This window comes from Aquarana catesbeiana, linkage group LG03 (genome assembly GCF_042186555.1).
Source record: "Aquarana catesbeiana isolate 2022-GZ linkage group LG03, ASM4218655v1, whole genome shotgun sequence".
NCBI classification, from domain to species: Eukaryota; Metazoa; Chordata; class Amphibia; order Anura; family Ranidae; genus Aquarana; species Aquarana catesbeiana.
In genome coordinates, this window is record NC_133326.1 from 656,958,533 (window position 1) to 656,972,551 (window position 14,019).

At 44.4% G+C, this 14,019-nt stretch overlaps 1 protein-coding gene across 2 annotated transcripts in view; it reads right to left on the reverse strand.

Moving 5' to 3' along the window:
• CC2D1A (coiled-coil and C2 domain containing 1A) overlaps nt 1–14,019 on the reverse strand; it is a 113,781-nt gene that overhangs the window by 43,536 nt on the left and 56,226 nt on the right. For both annotated transcript variants that reach the window (XM_073622763.1, XM_073622762.1), the window contains exons 14-15: nt 5,362–5,534; nt 5,155–5,271 (exon numbers count right to left, since the gene is read on the reverse strand). In XM_073622763.1, the coding sequence (XP_073478864.1) occupies nt 5,155–5,271; nt 5,362–5,534 (290 nt within the window). The remainder of the gene's footprint in view (nt 1–5,154; nt 5,272–5,361; nt 5,535–14,019) is intronic.

A 14,019-nucleotide genomic window follows, 5' to 3' on the forward strand; every position in this document is an offset into this window, starting at 1 on the left:
GCCCGGAGCTGCCATCTCAGGAGGGGGGGCCCGGAGGTGGAGCGGACGGGGACTCCCAAATCCCATGAAGTTCTGTTAGCGCTCCACCTACAGTGTTCACTTTCATCTGGCTTGCTGGCATCAGAGAACCACTGACAGCATGAGACATGAGTGGAACCATGCACCTGTGGAGCAATCCTGTATTTACACGGATGCAATTTGGAGTATCTGTTTAACCTTTCTGTGAGGCTTTTTCACATCTGTTTACCGAGCACGAGGGTGCGAGGCATATCTAGTTGGCGAGTGTTTCATCTGACGGAAGAGGAATCACTGACACTCGGGTGTGTGGGGGATAATTAGAGGAATTCTACACATAATCAACGTTTGCATCAAATTTATGGACTTTATTATTCACACATTTATATTATTTTTTCACTACTGACACAGGGTGATTTATGTGATATAAATTTTAGTTTATGTTGTAGGTCTGTGTTAACAGGCATTCATCATATTAATATTAATTTTTTGGCACTATTGTAATAGAGTTTAAATTAATATACTATTTTAGATTTCATTTATTTAAAGTGGCAGCTTTACTGGAATAATTTTTGTATCTGTTAGCGCAGTGGTGGGAACTCAAAAGGGGCGGATTTTGCTTGGTTTCCATTGGTTTTTCACTCCCAAATTCTGCCCACCAATAAGCTCATACCCCGCTGTGCAGCTGTTTAGAAAACAAATGTCTCTGGGCCTCCTGTATTCAGTGAGGGCCGGGGGAGAGTAAGCGGACTATTTCTTAATTTTCGGGTTGCGGTGGATTAATCCACCGCATTGCGCTATACAGTTGAAGCCGGGCCTCTTTAATATGAATATACCGCGGCTGGCCAGGAGCGCTGCAGCAGATTAATCCGCCTCAACCCCAAAATGAAGAAATAGTCCGCTTACTGTCCCCCGGCTCCCACTGAACACAGGTTTGTTTTCTAAATAGCTGCACAGTGGGGGATGAGCTTATTGGTTTCCTCCAGTCCTAGATGCCCAGCTCGGTGGTGCCCAGGAGGTAGTGAGAACCAGATGTACCAGCAGTGCTCAGCTGGTCCCGGGCCCCCATTTCAAGGATGAACCACCTGCAGGAGAAGCACTGCACTCCATGTAGAAAAAGCTGCCCAGACCAGGTCCCTATTCAGTGAAGTGGGATGGATTTGGCCACTGAACGTAATGGGGAGATATTTTTGTATACCCTCATTTGCTGTCTTTGCCATTACCCCCTCCTAACCACTGCATTCTGTACACTACATATCCCATACCCCTGCATTCCATGCATTACCCACTCCTGACCTCTGCACTCTGTATATTAAACACTCCTGACTCCAGCAATATGTACAGTACATACTCCTGAAACTACACTGTTTAAGTTACATAGTTCTGACCCCTACACTGTGCACTACATATTCTTGACACCTGCATTTTGTAAATTTTACACATACACCCCCGCACTGTTAGTGCAGCTTTGCCACATCCTTATTTCTCCAAGGCACCCAATCCACGCTGCCTTCTTTTTCTCTGCTTGCTGCCTGAGGGCTAGGGGGAGCAGTAGTCTGCCTCAGGCCCAAGGCCCAGTCAGGTAGACTGTACAGGGCCCCGTGATTTCTAACAGCAGCCCTGGTGGGGAAACACAGTTCTTGTACTTTGTGCATTATACTTTGCCAAGTTATTCTTGCGTTTTCAAAATCTCAATAAAAACTATTGGAAAAAGAAAAGGATCTCGATCCTGGCTGCTGGTTACCAGCACCAAATCTAAGCTTTAAAGACTGTTGTGCATAGTAAGATGTACAGTGCCTTGAAAAAGTATTCATACCCCTTGAAATTTTCCACATTTTGTCATGTTACAACCAAAAATGTAAATGTATTTTATTGGGATTTTATGTGATACACCAACACAAAGTGGTACATAATTGTGAAGTGAAAAGAAAATTATAAATGATTTTCAAATTTAAAAAAAAATAAAAAAATATCTGAAAAGTGTGGTGTGCATTTGTATTCAGCCCCCTTTACTCTGATACCCACAACTCAAATCTAGTGAAACCATTTTCCTTCAGAAGTCACCTAATTAGTAAATAGAGTCCATCTGTGTGTGATTTAATCTCAGTATAAATTGTGAAGAAGTTTAAAGCAGAGTTAGGTTATAAAAAATATCCCAAGCTTTGAACATCTCACGGAGCACTGTCATCTGAAAATGGAAAGAGTATGGCACAACTGCAAACCTAATTAAAATAAAAATAGTGCTGCGCTGTAAAATAAATACCAACCATAAGGTATGCTAAAATTATACACAATACTATAGTGCATATCATACGGCCATTGCTAGGCAAATTACAAATAAAGTGACAATGTGCAAAAGTGCCAGTGATAATAAACTAAATAAACGTATGCTAAAAAGTGGTCAATCGACAATAAACGTCCCTAGTTCATGAAGCATGTTAAGTGACATACAATAAGATGTAGTATCCTATAATGTCCCTTTTCTTCTTAGAATAAAAAATGTGAATACCTAAAAAACAACCGGACTATGTCCGTAAGGTGTCTTCTTTCTATGCAGTGCAAAAAAGCAAAATAAAGTGCTGAAGAGCTGGTGGTGACTTTCTTATATAACGTGCAGATGAATGGTGACTTCCTATCTTCAGTGCAATATGTGGTATATGGATGTCCCCTTACCTTACTGCTGTAAGGCAAGAGCGTAAGTATATCTTTGCGGGTAACGGGTATGTTTCCTATGTATCCCGAGACCTGTGGATCTGGCACTTCTGGATCTGCTGGTGTGTGTCCGCCTATGTAACCAATAGCTCTCTGCCAAACATGGCTGGTTCAGCAAACCCAATGCAAAACAGAACGAGCAGCGAGCTCGCCGTCACTTCCAGTGCCTGTACATCCCCTGCAAACCTACCAAGACATGGCCGTCCACCTAAACCGAAAGGCTGGGCAAGGAGAACATTAATCAGAGAAACAGCCAAGAGGCCCATGGTAACTCTGGAGGAGCTCAGGTGGGAGAATCTGTCCACAGGACAAATATTATGCCGCGTACACACGATCGGAAGTTCGGCCCGCAAAAACAGAGGAGAGTTTTTTGCGACCGTGTGTATGCTCCATCAGACTCTTGCTGGCCGAATTCCAGCCAGCAAAAGATTAAGAGCATGTTCTCAATTTTTCGGTCGGGAAAAGTTCCTATCCGAAAATGCGTTTGTCTGTGGCAATTCCGACGCTCAAAATTCCTACGCATGCTTGAAAACAATTCGACACATGCTCGGAAGCAATGAACTTCATTTTCTCGGCTCGTCGTAGTGTTGTACGTCACCGCGTTTGACGCTTGTAAGTTCAGCGAACTTTTGCGTGACCGTGTGTATGCAAGGCAAATTTGAGCGGAATCCCATCGGAAAAGCCATCATAACTTTTTCCGACGAGAAGTCGGATCGTGTGTACACGGCATAAGTCGTGCACTCCACAAATCTGGCCTTTATGGAAGAGTGGCAAGAAGAAAGCCATTGTTGAAAGTAAGCCATAAGAAGTCCTGTTCGCAGTTTGTGAGAAGCCATGTGGGGGACACAGCAAACATGTGGAAGAAGGTGCTCTGGTCAGATGAGATCAAAATTTAACTGCTTGGCCTAAAAGCAAAACGCTGTGTGTGGCGGAAAACTAACATTGTACATCATCCTGAACACACCATCCCCACTGTGAAACATGGTGATGGCAGCATCATGTTGTGGGGATTGCTTTTATTCAGCAGGGACAGGGAAGCTGGTCAGAGTTGATGAGAAGATGGATGGAGCCAAATACAGGGCAATCTTAGAAGAAAACCTGTTAGAGTCTGCAAAAGACTTGAGACTGGGGTGGAGGTTCACCTTCCAGCAGAACAACAACCTAAACATACAGCCAGAGCTACAATAGAATGGTTTAGATCAAAGCATATTCATGTGTTAGAATGGCCCAGTCAAAGTCCAGACCTAAATCCAATTGGGAATCTGTGGCAAGACTTGAAAATTTGTTGTTCACAGACGCTCTCCATTCAATCTGACAGAGCTTGAGCTATTTTGCAAAGAAGAATGGGCAAAAATGTAACTCTCTAAATGTACAAAGCTGGTAGAGACATCCCCAAAAAATACTTGCAGCTGTAATTGCAGTGAAAGGTGGTTCTACAAAGTATTGACTCAGGGGGGCTGAATACAAATGCACGCCACACTTTTCACATATTTGTAAAAAAAATTGAAAACCATTTATCATTTTCTGTCCACTTCATGTTGGTCTATCACATAAAATCCGTTTACGCTTTTGATTGTAACATGACAAAATGTGGAAAGTTTCAAAGGATATGAATACTTTTTCAAGGCACTGTACATTACATGGAACAGAGTACAGGGCACATTTCATGAGCACAGTGCACATTACATGGGGCAGAGTACAGGGCACATTGCATGGGACACAGCTGGGCACACTACAGTACCAGCTTTCTTCTAATTCTGGCTCCAGAGGCAGCTTTCATAACTCCTCCAGTGGCATGCTGTTCCCCGCTAGACCCTCCTCCTATCCTGTCCATCCCAGATGATGTCATATACAAGCACCCGGGATGGACATGAGAGGAGGAGGGGCCAACGGGGAACAGCGTGCTACAGCCAATAGTACCAATAGTGTCCATGCAATCTACTTGTCAGCTGCCTGCGACTGACAGGCAGATCACCGCAAAACCCTTGGAGACCTCTCAAGGAACCCCGGTTGAGAAATGCTGCTCCAGAGTTTTCTGAGAGTTCCAGCTTCTGCCTCTCGGATACAATTCCAGTGACATCCTTGATCTTTTTAGCTATCTGTAAGAGGGTAATTCTTCCCAATAATCACAAGTGTAGGGAGCATACTTTCCATCGACCATCACACTAATGTATCCTGAGTTGTAGATATAGTCATTTTTAGCAGGGGTTCCCTAAAACCAGAAATTCATTTCAAGGGTTCATCCATGTTGAAAAGGTTAATACTCTTGTATTTTATTGTATTATAAATGTATTGTCTTCCCTTTTATATTGTAAAGCGCTGCATAAACTGTCGGCGCTATATAAATCCTGAATAATAATAATAATAAGGTTGAGAAAGGCCATATTAAAGGGCATTAAATCCAGTCTGTCAATAAGCAGTGCCTACCTCATGCTGCTTTTTGAGCTGCTCCATGATCTTGTTGTACTTCTCACCATTCTGGGCGGCACCTTTCCTTTGTGGGTCCAGACTGAAATCGCCCTCGATAACGGGAGCAGGGGGTACCTGTGGTTAAACATGAAGGGTCACATATTTGTCCTTGCAAGCAGAGGAGGTATAATTACATTACAGCCAGTGCTATATTCCCTAAGCTACCTTGGTGATATCCACAGGCAGTCCACCACGTGCCGCCTCCAGCATTTGGTCCAGGCCCTTGGCTTGTCGTAGGTACATCTTGGCCCCTTCTATGTCTTTGTGTTGTTTGGAACGGAGGGCAGCTGCCATAAGCTGTTTCCTTCTTCCTTCCAGAAACTGCAGCTGCTGCCCAGCTACAAGTAGTGGAGGAGAGAAAAGAGGAGAGATTTGGGAAATTGGACCAATGAGGAGCTGAAATTGCAGGAAAGGGGAAAACAGTACAGTAGACATGATAAACAGTGAAAGCTCTAGAGCTGATAGGAATGTCTGAAGACAGAGACTCTGCTATTGCTCCTGACCTTCTGGAAATGATAGCTACCTGGCTGTCACTGTCATGTAATTTAAGGTTCTAAATCTGAAAAAGCGTGCAGATTGTAAAGTCAGAATCCTGATGTGCATACTTGTTTCAAATTAGGCAAAAAATACTTAAAGTAGAACTTTTTTTTTTTTTTTTAAAGGGTAAATTTTATTGAAATTCGCAGGTTTTTACATCTTTATGTCACAATTTACTTTTACAGTTCAATTGCTTATATTACAAAATGCAGTAAACTGGAAACATTCGTCTATATCCAATATTTGTCAGCCTCACAAATAATAATGCATTTTTATTAAATAAAAGAAACACAAAAAAAAAAAAAAAAAACATTGCTCATATGTATCATTGTACTATTTCTTTGGTTGGTCCCTTACGTTTCCAACAGCTCTGTGTGCTTTATTATTAAATCTTTAGCATAGGTTTGGTTCATGCCACCCTACTATCCCACCTTCACATACACATTTTTTTTTTTTTAACCAAGAAACTTTTATACATCAATTTCTCCTGATATATTTGTGATCCATTTCCCCCAAATTTTATTGAACTTTTTATTACTTCCTCTAGCCTGGTAAGTGAGTTTATACATTGGAAGGGCACTGCTAACTAATTTCAACCAGTCCTCTAGGGAGGGAGGGTTCTGCTCCCTCCACTTGAGGGCCAGAGCCTTTTTGGCATAACAAAATAATATGCGCAGAAGGGTTTTCTGTGATGCGGATAGATCCTCCATCTCCAGGTCTCCAAGAAGACACCTGGCCGGAGAATATATATTAGGGAGTTCAAGCTTTTCCTCCACATACGCGAGGATCTTCCCCCAGTAAACCATGATCTGGGGGCATTGCCACACCATATGGAAGAAATCTCCCTCCTCCGCTTTGCAACGGGGGCACTCCGGGGAATCCCTCCCTCCCATTCTGTGCAGTCTTTTTGGGGTGTAATACATCCTATGTAGGTAATTGAATTGAAGCATTTTGTCTTTAGCCGCGATCATTGATGACACCGTAGTGTCCAGTACCTCCTGCCATGTCTCCTCTGTAAGGGATGGAATATCTGCTTTCCACTGTATAGCTACCCTGTCCAACCCGAAAGAAGAAGACGGCAGCAGGGCTGAGTAGTATCTGGAGATCAATTTTGTATGATCAGCTTCAGCAATGAGTTTTTCCAGTGCTGATGGGGAGAGATTTACCTCAACTCCACCATATTGCGCCCTAACGGCATGTCTCAACTGTAGATATCTGAAAAAAAAGGTATTAGGTATGTCATATTCCGTCTTCAATTCTATAAAGGATCTAAAGATTCCAGTCCTAAACAGTTGACGTGCATATTTTATCCCGTAGATAGCCCAACATGCTCCATCCGGAATCTTGGCTATTTCTGAGAGCTGCGGGTTATGCCACAGCGGCGCATTAGGAGATTCTGCTAAGCTAGATCCTCCTAATAACTTATTACATATATGAAATATTTTATATGAGAGTTTCAAAATATTAGATCCCTTGTTTGGATATGGCCCATTTCTAAATAGGACATTGATTAGTGCTTCGTACGAGTGAACCTGGGCTGCCTGAGTGGCCACCGATGCTATGTTCAACCGTGGGAAGTGCCACCAATGCACATGTGTTAATTGGGCAGCTAGGTAATAATATCTGAGGTTCGGAAAAGCCAGTCCGCCTGACCTTATGGGTAAGTGAAGTGTTTCCATAGATATTCTGGCAGGTTTAGGTCCCCATAGAAAAGTGACTAATGTTTTATTTATTTCTATAAACCATTTCTTAGGAATATATACCGGTGCATGCCAAAGTAGGTACAGAAACCTGGGCAGGTAAATCATTTTAAATATGTTAATTCGCCCCAAGAGGCTTAGGGGTAATTTAGCCCAGGCCTGTGCACTTTCCTTCAGACACTTCCATACCGGCACCAAGTTAATCGACACATACGATTTTATCGGTAACTGTATCTCGACTCCCAGGTATCGAAACCTGGAGACCACAGCCAGTGATATCCCCTGGAGGAGCTTCGGGACATATGCAGAGTCAAAGGGAAACATTACGGATTTACTCCAGTTCACTTTGAACCCAGAGTATCTTCCAAAGTCGGATATTCTATCTAGTGCTATGGGTAGTGACCCCTCAACCTCCTCTAAATATAAAAGCATATCATCTGCATATAATGATGTTTTTTCTTCCCATTCGTTGATTTTGCAGCCTTTGATCTGTTTATCTGCCCTCAGCAGTGCCGCCAATGGCTCTATTGCCAGGGCAAACAGCAGGGGCGACAAAGGGCACCCCTGCCGCGTGCCCCTAGCTATGTTGAAGGCTCCCGTGATAGAGTTGTTAACCCTCAATCTAGCCCTAGGCTCCGCATATAGGAGCCTGACCCATTTCACAAATCTTGGGCCGAAACCCAACCGCTCAAGGACCGCTATGAGGTACGGCCATTCTATCGAATCAAACGCCTTATGGGTGTCTAGTGACACCACCACCCGAGTGTCGGGAGTAGGGCCTTTTGATTGCAGTATGGTATAAAGGCGTCTCAAATTTATGGCAGTTGACCTCTCAGGAATGAATCCTGTCTGATCAGGATGAATAATAGATGCTATCACTTTATTCAAACGTTTCGCTAGAATTTTAGCTAGAATTTTTGCGTCGACATTAATAAGGGATATAGGCCGATATGATTCGCATAAATTATGGTCCTTGTGCGGCTTGGGAATCAGCACTATCAGTGCTTCTCTCAATGATTCTGGTAAAATACCTCTATCAAACGCATCTTCATACATCTCAACCAGCTTAGGGGCCAAAGTCTCCGCATATGCTCCATACCACTCGACTGGGAAACCATCCAGTCCAGGGGTCTTGTTAGGTTTCAGGGACTTTATAGCTAACAATACTTCATCTATTGTAAGTTGATCATCCAGTTCTTCTACTACCTCCCTTGTGAGCTCTGTCAGGGGTATTGGGGCTAGATATGTCCGAACCTCCTCCAACCCATAGTCTACCCTCGACTCGTAAAGATTTTTGTAGAATGACAAAAATGCATCTGCGACATCATCATGCGATGTACAGATTTTACCATCTGTGTCACATATTCTTGGGATAGAGGTTGGAGCTTGCTGAGAGTGCGCCAAGTATGCCATTAGTCTGCTGTTTTTATCTCCAAATTCAAAGATCCTCTGACTTTGGTAAAGTAGTTTTTTCTGAGTTTTTTCTATCATCAGCAAATCTAGGTTTCTCATGTTCTCCCTCCATATCCTATAGGCGTCTGAGTTGGGATTTTTAATGTATTCTACTTCAGATTCAGTGGCCTTCTGTTCCGCCTCTCTGACCTTCCATCCTTTATCTGACTGCAGTTGTTTGACTACACCTGATATGGATCCCCGGAGTGTGGCTTTGAATGCATCCCACGTGACCCCAATCGGAACCTCATTCCTGTTTTCTAACCAGAAATTATTAATAGATGTCGCAGTAGACCTCTCGAAGCACTCCTCATCAAGCCACAAGGGGGCTAACCTCCACACCACATAGCCCCTTGGCTTCTCCATATCTATGGATAGAAGCATGGGTGAGTGATCCGAGATGGCCCTCGGCAGATATTGAACATCCAGCACCCTTGGTAATAGGTCCCTGGACACAAAGCACAAATCTATCCTTGAAAGTGTATTAAAGGTGGGGGAGAAACATGAGTACTCTTTATCATCAGGGTGTTTCCACCTCCATGCTTCTACTAAGTCATATGGTCTTACACAGGCCTCTAATGGTGAGCCTCCTACCGGAGCCATCTTGAATCTATCCTTTTCCGTGGATAACACAGCATTTAAATCTCCAGCCAAAATTATTGGACCTTCCGCCATTTGTATTACCTCAGCCATCATTCCCTCCCATACCTTAATTGTAAATGGGGGTGGTATATATACCGCCACTAAGGTATAAGGTTGGTTATTAATAATTATAGCGAGCGCCACATATCTACCCATAGGATCCGATTTAACCGTTTTGACTGTGTAAAGAAGGGACTTGGCCAGTAGCACAGAAACCCCTCTGGCGTAACTGGAGTAGGTAGAGTGAAATGCTCTTCCCACATAAGCCCTATGAAGGGCTAGCGTCTTGGACCCCACTAAATGTGATTCTTGGAGGAATATAATATGTGGCCTTCGCTTTAGGATGTATTTAAATACTAGAGCTCTCTTAATTTTAGAGTTGAGACCCCTCACATTCCACGAGAGGATATTAAGGGACTGCGTCATCGTAAGAACAAGGCATAATAACATCAAAATTTGGTTTGTGGAGCAGTATTAACCCATCAGGTCCACCCCCTCGGGGGTGTTTAACACCTTTATCCTTTACATTTTTCTTCATAGAGTAATATGTAGGTATATACTTCTTATCTATGAGTGCCAGTAAGTGATACCATAAACTTAAGTACAGATATAGATTTTTTGTTTCCCCCTCCTGATACCCTTCTTTCCATTGCCTGAGCGACATTAAATATGTAAGGTATCCTGCAGCAACATAAACAAACGGCAGAACCAAAAATAAAAAAAGGTGAACAAAAAGAGCGAAGTCCATTCTTGCGAACACTGCACCTGGTCCAAAACCATGCTTCACATTGCCTAAGCAGCAGTGTTTCCGCAAGATGCCCTGTAGTTTCATAAAAAAACACCAGAACCAGAACGAAGAGAAAAAAAAAAACCATAATAAAAAAAAAACACCTTTGCGATCAACATAATTGATCCGAACTCCCTGTCCCCCCACCCTGCCTGTAGCCCCTAACTTCCCACAGACTTTTACCCCTAACATTAACTCCAAGAAAATTGTTTCCTAAAGGGGGGGTATTCTTCCTGTACCAGCCGGTCAGGAAGCTTTAGGAATAGGTATGCGTAGGTTCACAGAGCTTGACCCCTAAACCGCGTTATTTGTAGAAAACATATTAATGTTCCTGTCTGGTTGAATGTTCACAGAATCTTGTAGGCTGGCATCCATCCGGTATAATGATCGTTGGTAATATCGTACAGATTGTAGCACAACAGGATTCTATTTATCGCTTCTTCCCAAGATATCTCCCACGTGTCTTTTGCTGATAGTTCTAGCCGACTAGATCATCACATCTTTACCCCTGTCCCAGGGATTCCAGCCATCTATTCGCCTCCTTAGGTGACATAAAGAATTGTGTCTGTCCCTTGTGAACCACCCGGAGTTTAGCTGGGTAAATCATACTGTATGGTAAGCTGCGTTCTCTCAGGCGCTGTTTCACACTTTGAAATGCTGCCCTTTGTTTCTGTGTGGCTGTAGAAAAATCTGGGAAAATGGAGATTCTGTTATTGTTATGCATTAGCTCAGGTAGATTGCGGGCCTTTCTCAAGATGGTTTCCTTGTCCCTGAAGTACAGAAAGCGTGCCAACATAGGTCTAGGATACCTCCCAGGGACTGGGGCTCTCAATGGGATCCTGTGTGCACGTTCTATAGCGAACAAGTGGGAGAAATTCTCTGCCCCAAATACCTGTTTAAGCCAAGACAGCAGGAATTCCTCCGGGTTTTTCCCTTCTGTGCCTTCCGGGAATCCCAGGAACCGAAGGTTGTTCCTTCTCAGCCTGTCCTCAATGTCTCCCAGTTTGGCTTCCTGGGACTTGTTGTCCGCCGACAGATCTCTGACTTGTATCAGTAGGGGGTTAAGATCATCCTCCACTGCACTGATCCTGTGTTCTGTTTGAGTGACTCTCTGCCGTACCTTCTGCACATCATCTTTGAGCAGTGCAAAGTCCACTCTGATAGTTTCAATTTGTGTGGATAAAGCTGCATGGCAGCTCTTAATGGTGTCCATAATTTGTAACAGCGTCGGTTCACCACCCTGAGTGCCGGAGCCGCTCTCCTCAGATTCCGATTCTGGAGAGGGCAGGGGACGAGCCAGCGGGTCTGTCGGATCCAGCCAGTCACTATCCCCCTCGGTCCACTCACGATCTGGCTGAGCTGCTGTACTAGGCCGCGCTTTCCCCCGCCGGGCGCCATCTTGGGAATCCTCATGTGCATATTTCGCCAGCTTCTCTGCGGGCGTCGGTTCCACACTCGGCCCGTATTTCACCATCTCTGGGTGCCTGAGGCTATCCGTTATCCTTTCCGGTTATTTTGGGGTGGAATGATACAACCTACAGGTCGTCAGGATTCGTCAGGATGGTAACGCGGTCGGAGCTCTGGAGAAAAGCTTCCTCACATACCGGAAGTCAGACACGCCCCCCTAAAGTAGAACTTTAGACAAAAATAGGATTTTTTAAAACAGCTTACCTGTAAAATCCTTTTCTTTCGAAGGACATCACGGGACACAGAGCCTCAGTAATTACTGATGGGTTATATAGGTATCACTGGTGATTGGACACTGGCACACCCTATCAGGAAGTTCAACCCCCTATATAATCCCTCCCCCTTGCAGGGATACCTCAGTTTTGTAGCCAAGCAATATAGTGTATTAAAAGAGGGGCGGGACCTCTGTGTCTCGTGATGTCCTTCGAAAGAAAAGGATTTTACAGGTAAGCTGTTTTAAAAAATCCTATTTTCTTTCTCGAACATCACGGGACACAGAGCCTCAGTAATTACTGATGGGATGTCACAGAGCAATGCTACCTGAGGGGGGGGGGGACCACGACCAAGTAGGGTGCAATCAGACCTGAGGACCCTGTACCGCTGCCTGCAGCACACTACGCCCAAAGGCGATATCCTCATGCCTTCTCACATCCACCTGATAGAATCTGGTGAATGTATGAACTGAAGACCAGGTTGCGGCCTTGCAGATTTGAGCCAGAGGCCTGGTGATGAACTGCCCAAGAAGCACCAATAGCCCTTGTGGAACGTGCCCTGATCTGAAACGGAGGAATCTTCTGTTTCAAACCGTAAGCTTGAATGATCAACTGTCGAATCCATTTAGAAATGGTAGCTTTTGACGCTGCCTGTCCTCTATTGGGACCCTCTGGCAGCACAAACAAAACATCCGTTCTGCGGATATGAGCAGTTGCCCCTAGATAGGCCTTAACTGCTCTTACTACATCCAACGAATGTAGAGATCTCTCTTCCGGAGAACAGGGATCTGGAAAAAAGGAAGGTAGAACAATGTCTTGGTTTAAATGAAAATCAGAAACCACCTTTGGTAAAAAACTAGGATGAGGGCGTAGTACCACTCTATCCTTGTGTATAATCAAATAAGGCTCCTTACAGGAAAGAGCTGCTAATTCTGATACTCTTCTAGCAGAAGAGATGGCCACCAGAAAAATTAATTTCCTTGTCAACAAGACCAAAGGAATCTGACTTATTGGTTCAAAAGGCTGTTTCTGTAACACAGCCAGGACCAAGTTCAAGTCCCAGGGGTTTAGGGGCGCTTTAACCGGAGGATTAAGACGCATCACCCCCTGCATAAAGTTTCGGACCAAAGAATGCGAAGCAAGTGGCCGCTGAAATAATACTGATAAAGCAGAAACCTGGCCCTTGATGGTACTCAAGGCCAGCTTCATCTCTAATCCCATCTGTAGAAAATCAAGGATTCTACCTATGACGTATTTCCTGGGATGCCAACCTCTGGATTCACACCAGGTTATATAAGCCTTCCAGACTCTATGATAAATCATCCTGGAAGCTGGCTTCCTTGCATTAATCAAGGTAGATATGACAGGACCTGAGAGCCCACGACTCTTCAGAACGTGGGTCTCAATAGCCAAACCGTCAAATTTAGCGTTTGTAAGGCAGGATGGAACACTGGACCCTGAGATAACAGGTCTGGGCGTACCGGTAGGGTCCACGGGGAACCCACCGTCATCCTTACTATTTCTGCATACCAAGTCCTTCTGGGCCAAGCGGGGGCCACCAGGAGTACCGACTTCCTTTGCTGCCTGATCCTGCGAAGGAGTCGTGGTAGTAGCAGAATAGGCGGGAATGCGTAAATCAGTGAGAACCGATGCCACGGAATCACCAACGCATCCGTCCCGCATGCAAGAGGATCTTTTGTCCTTGCCACAAATCTGTCTATCTTTTTGTTGAATCGGGATGCAAAGAGATCTACATCTGGAACCCCCCATCTTTGGCATATGGCCCAAAAGATGTTGGGATGCAGAGACCATTCCCCTGGAAGTAACTGCTGGTGACTTAGATAGTCCGCCTGCCAATTCTCTATTCCCGGGATGAAAACTGCCGATATGCATGGCACATGCATCTCTGCCCAGACTAAGATCTGGTTCACCTCTTTTTGAGCAGCTCGGCTCCGGGTGCCTCCCTGATGATTGACATAAGCCACTGCTGTGGCATTGTCGGACTGGATCCTGACCGGACAAACCT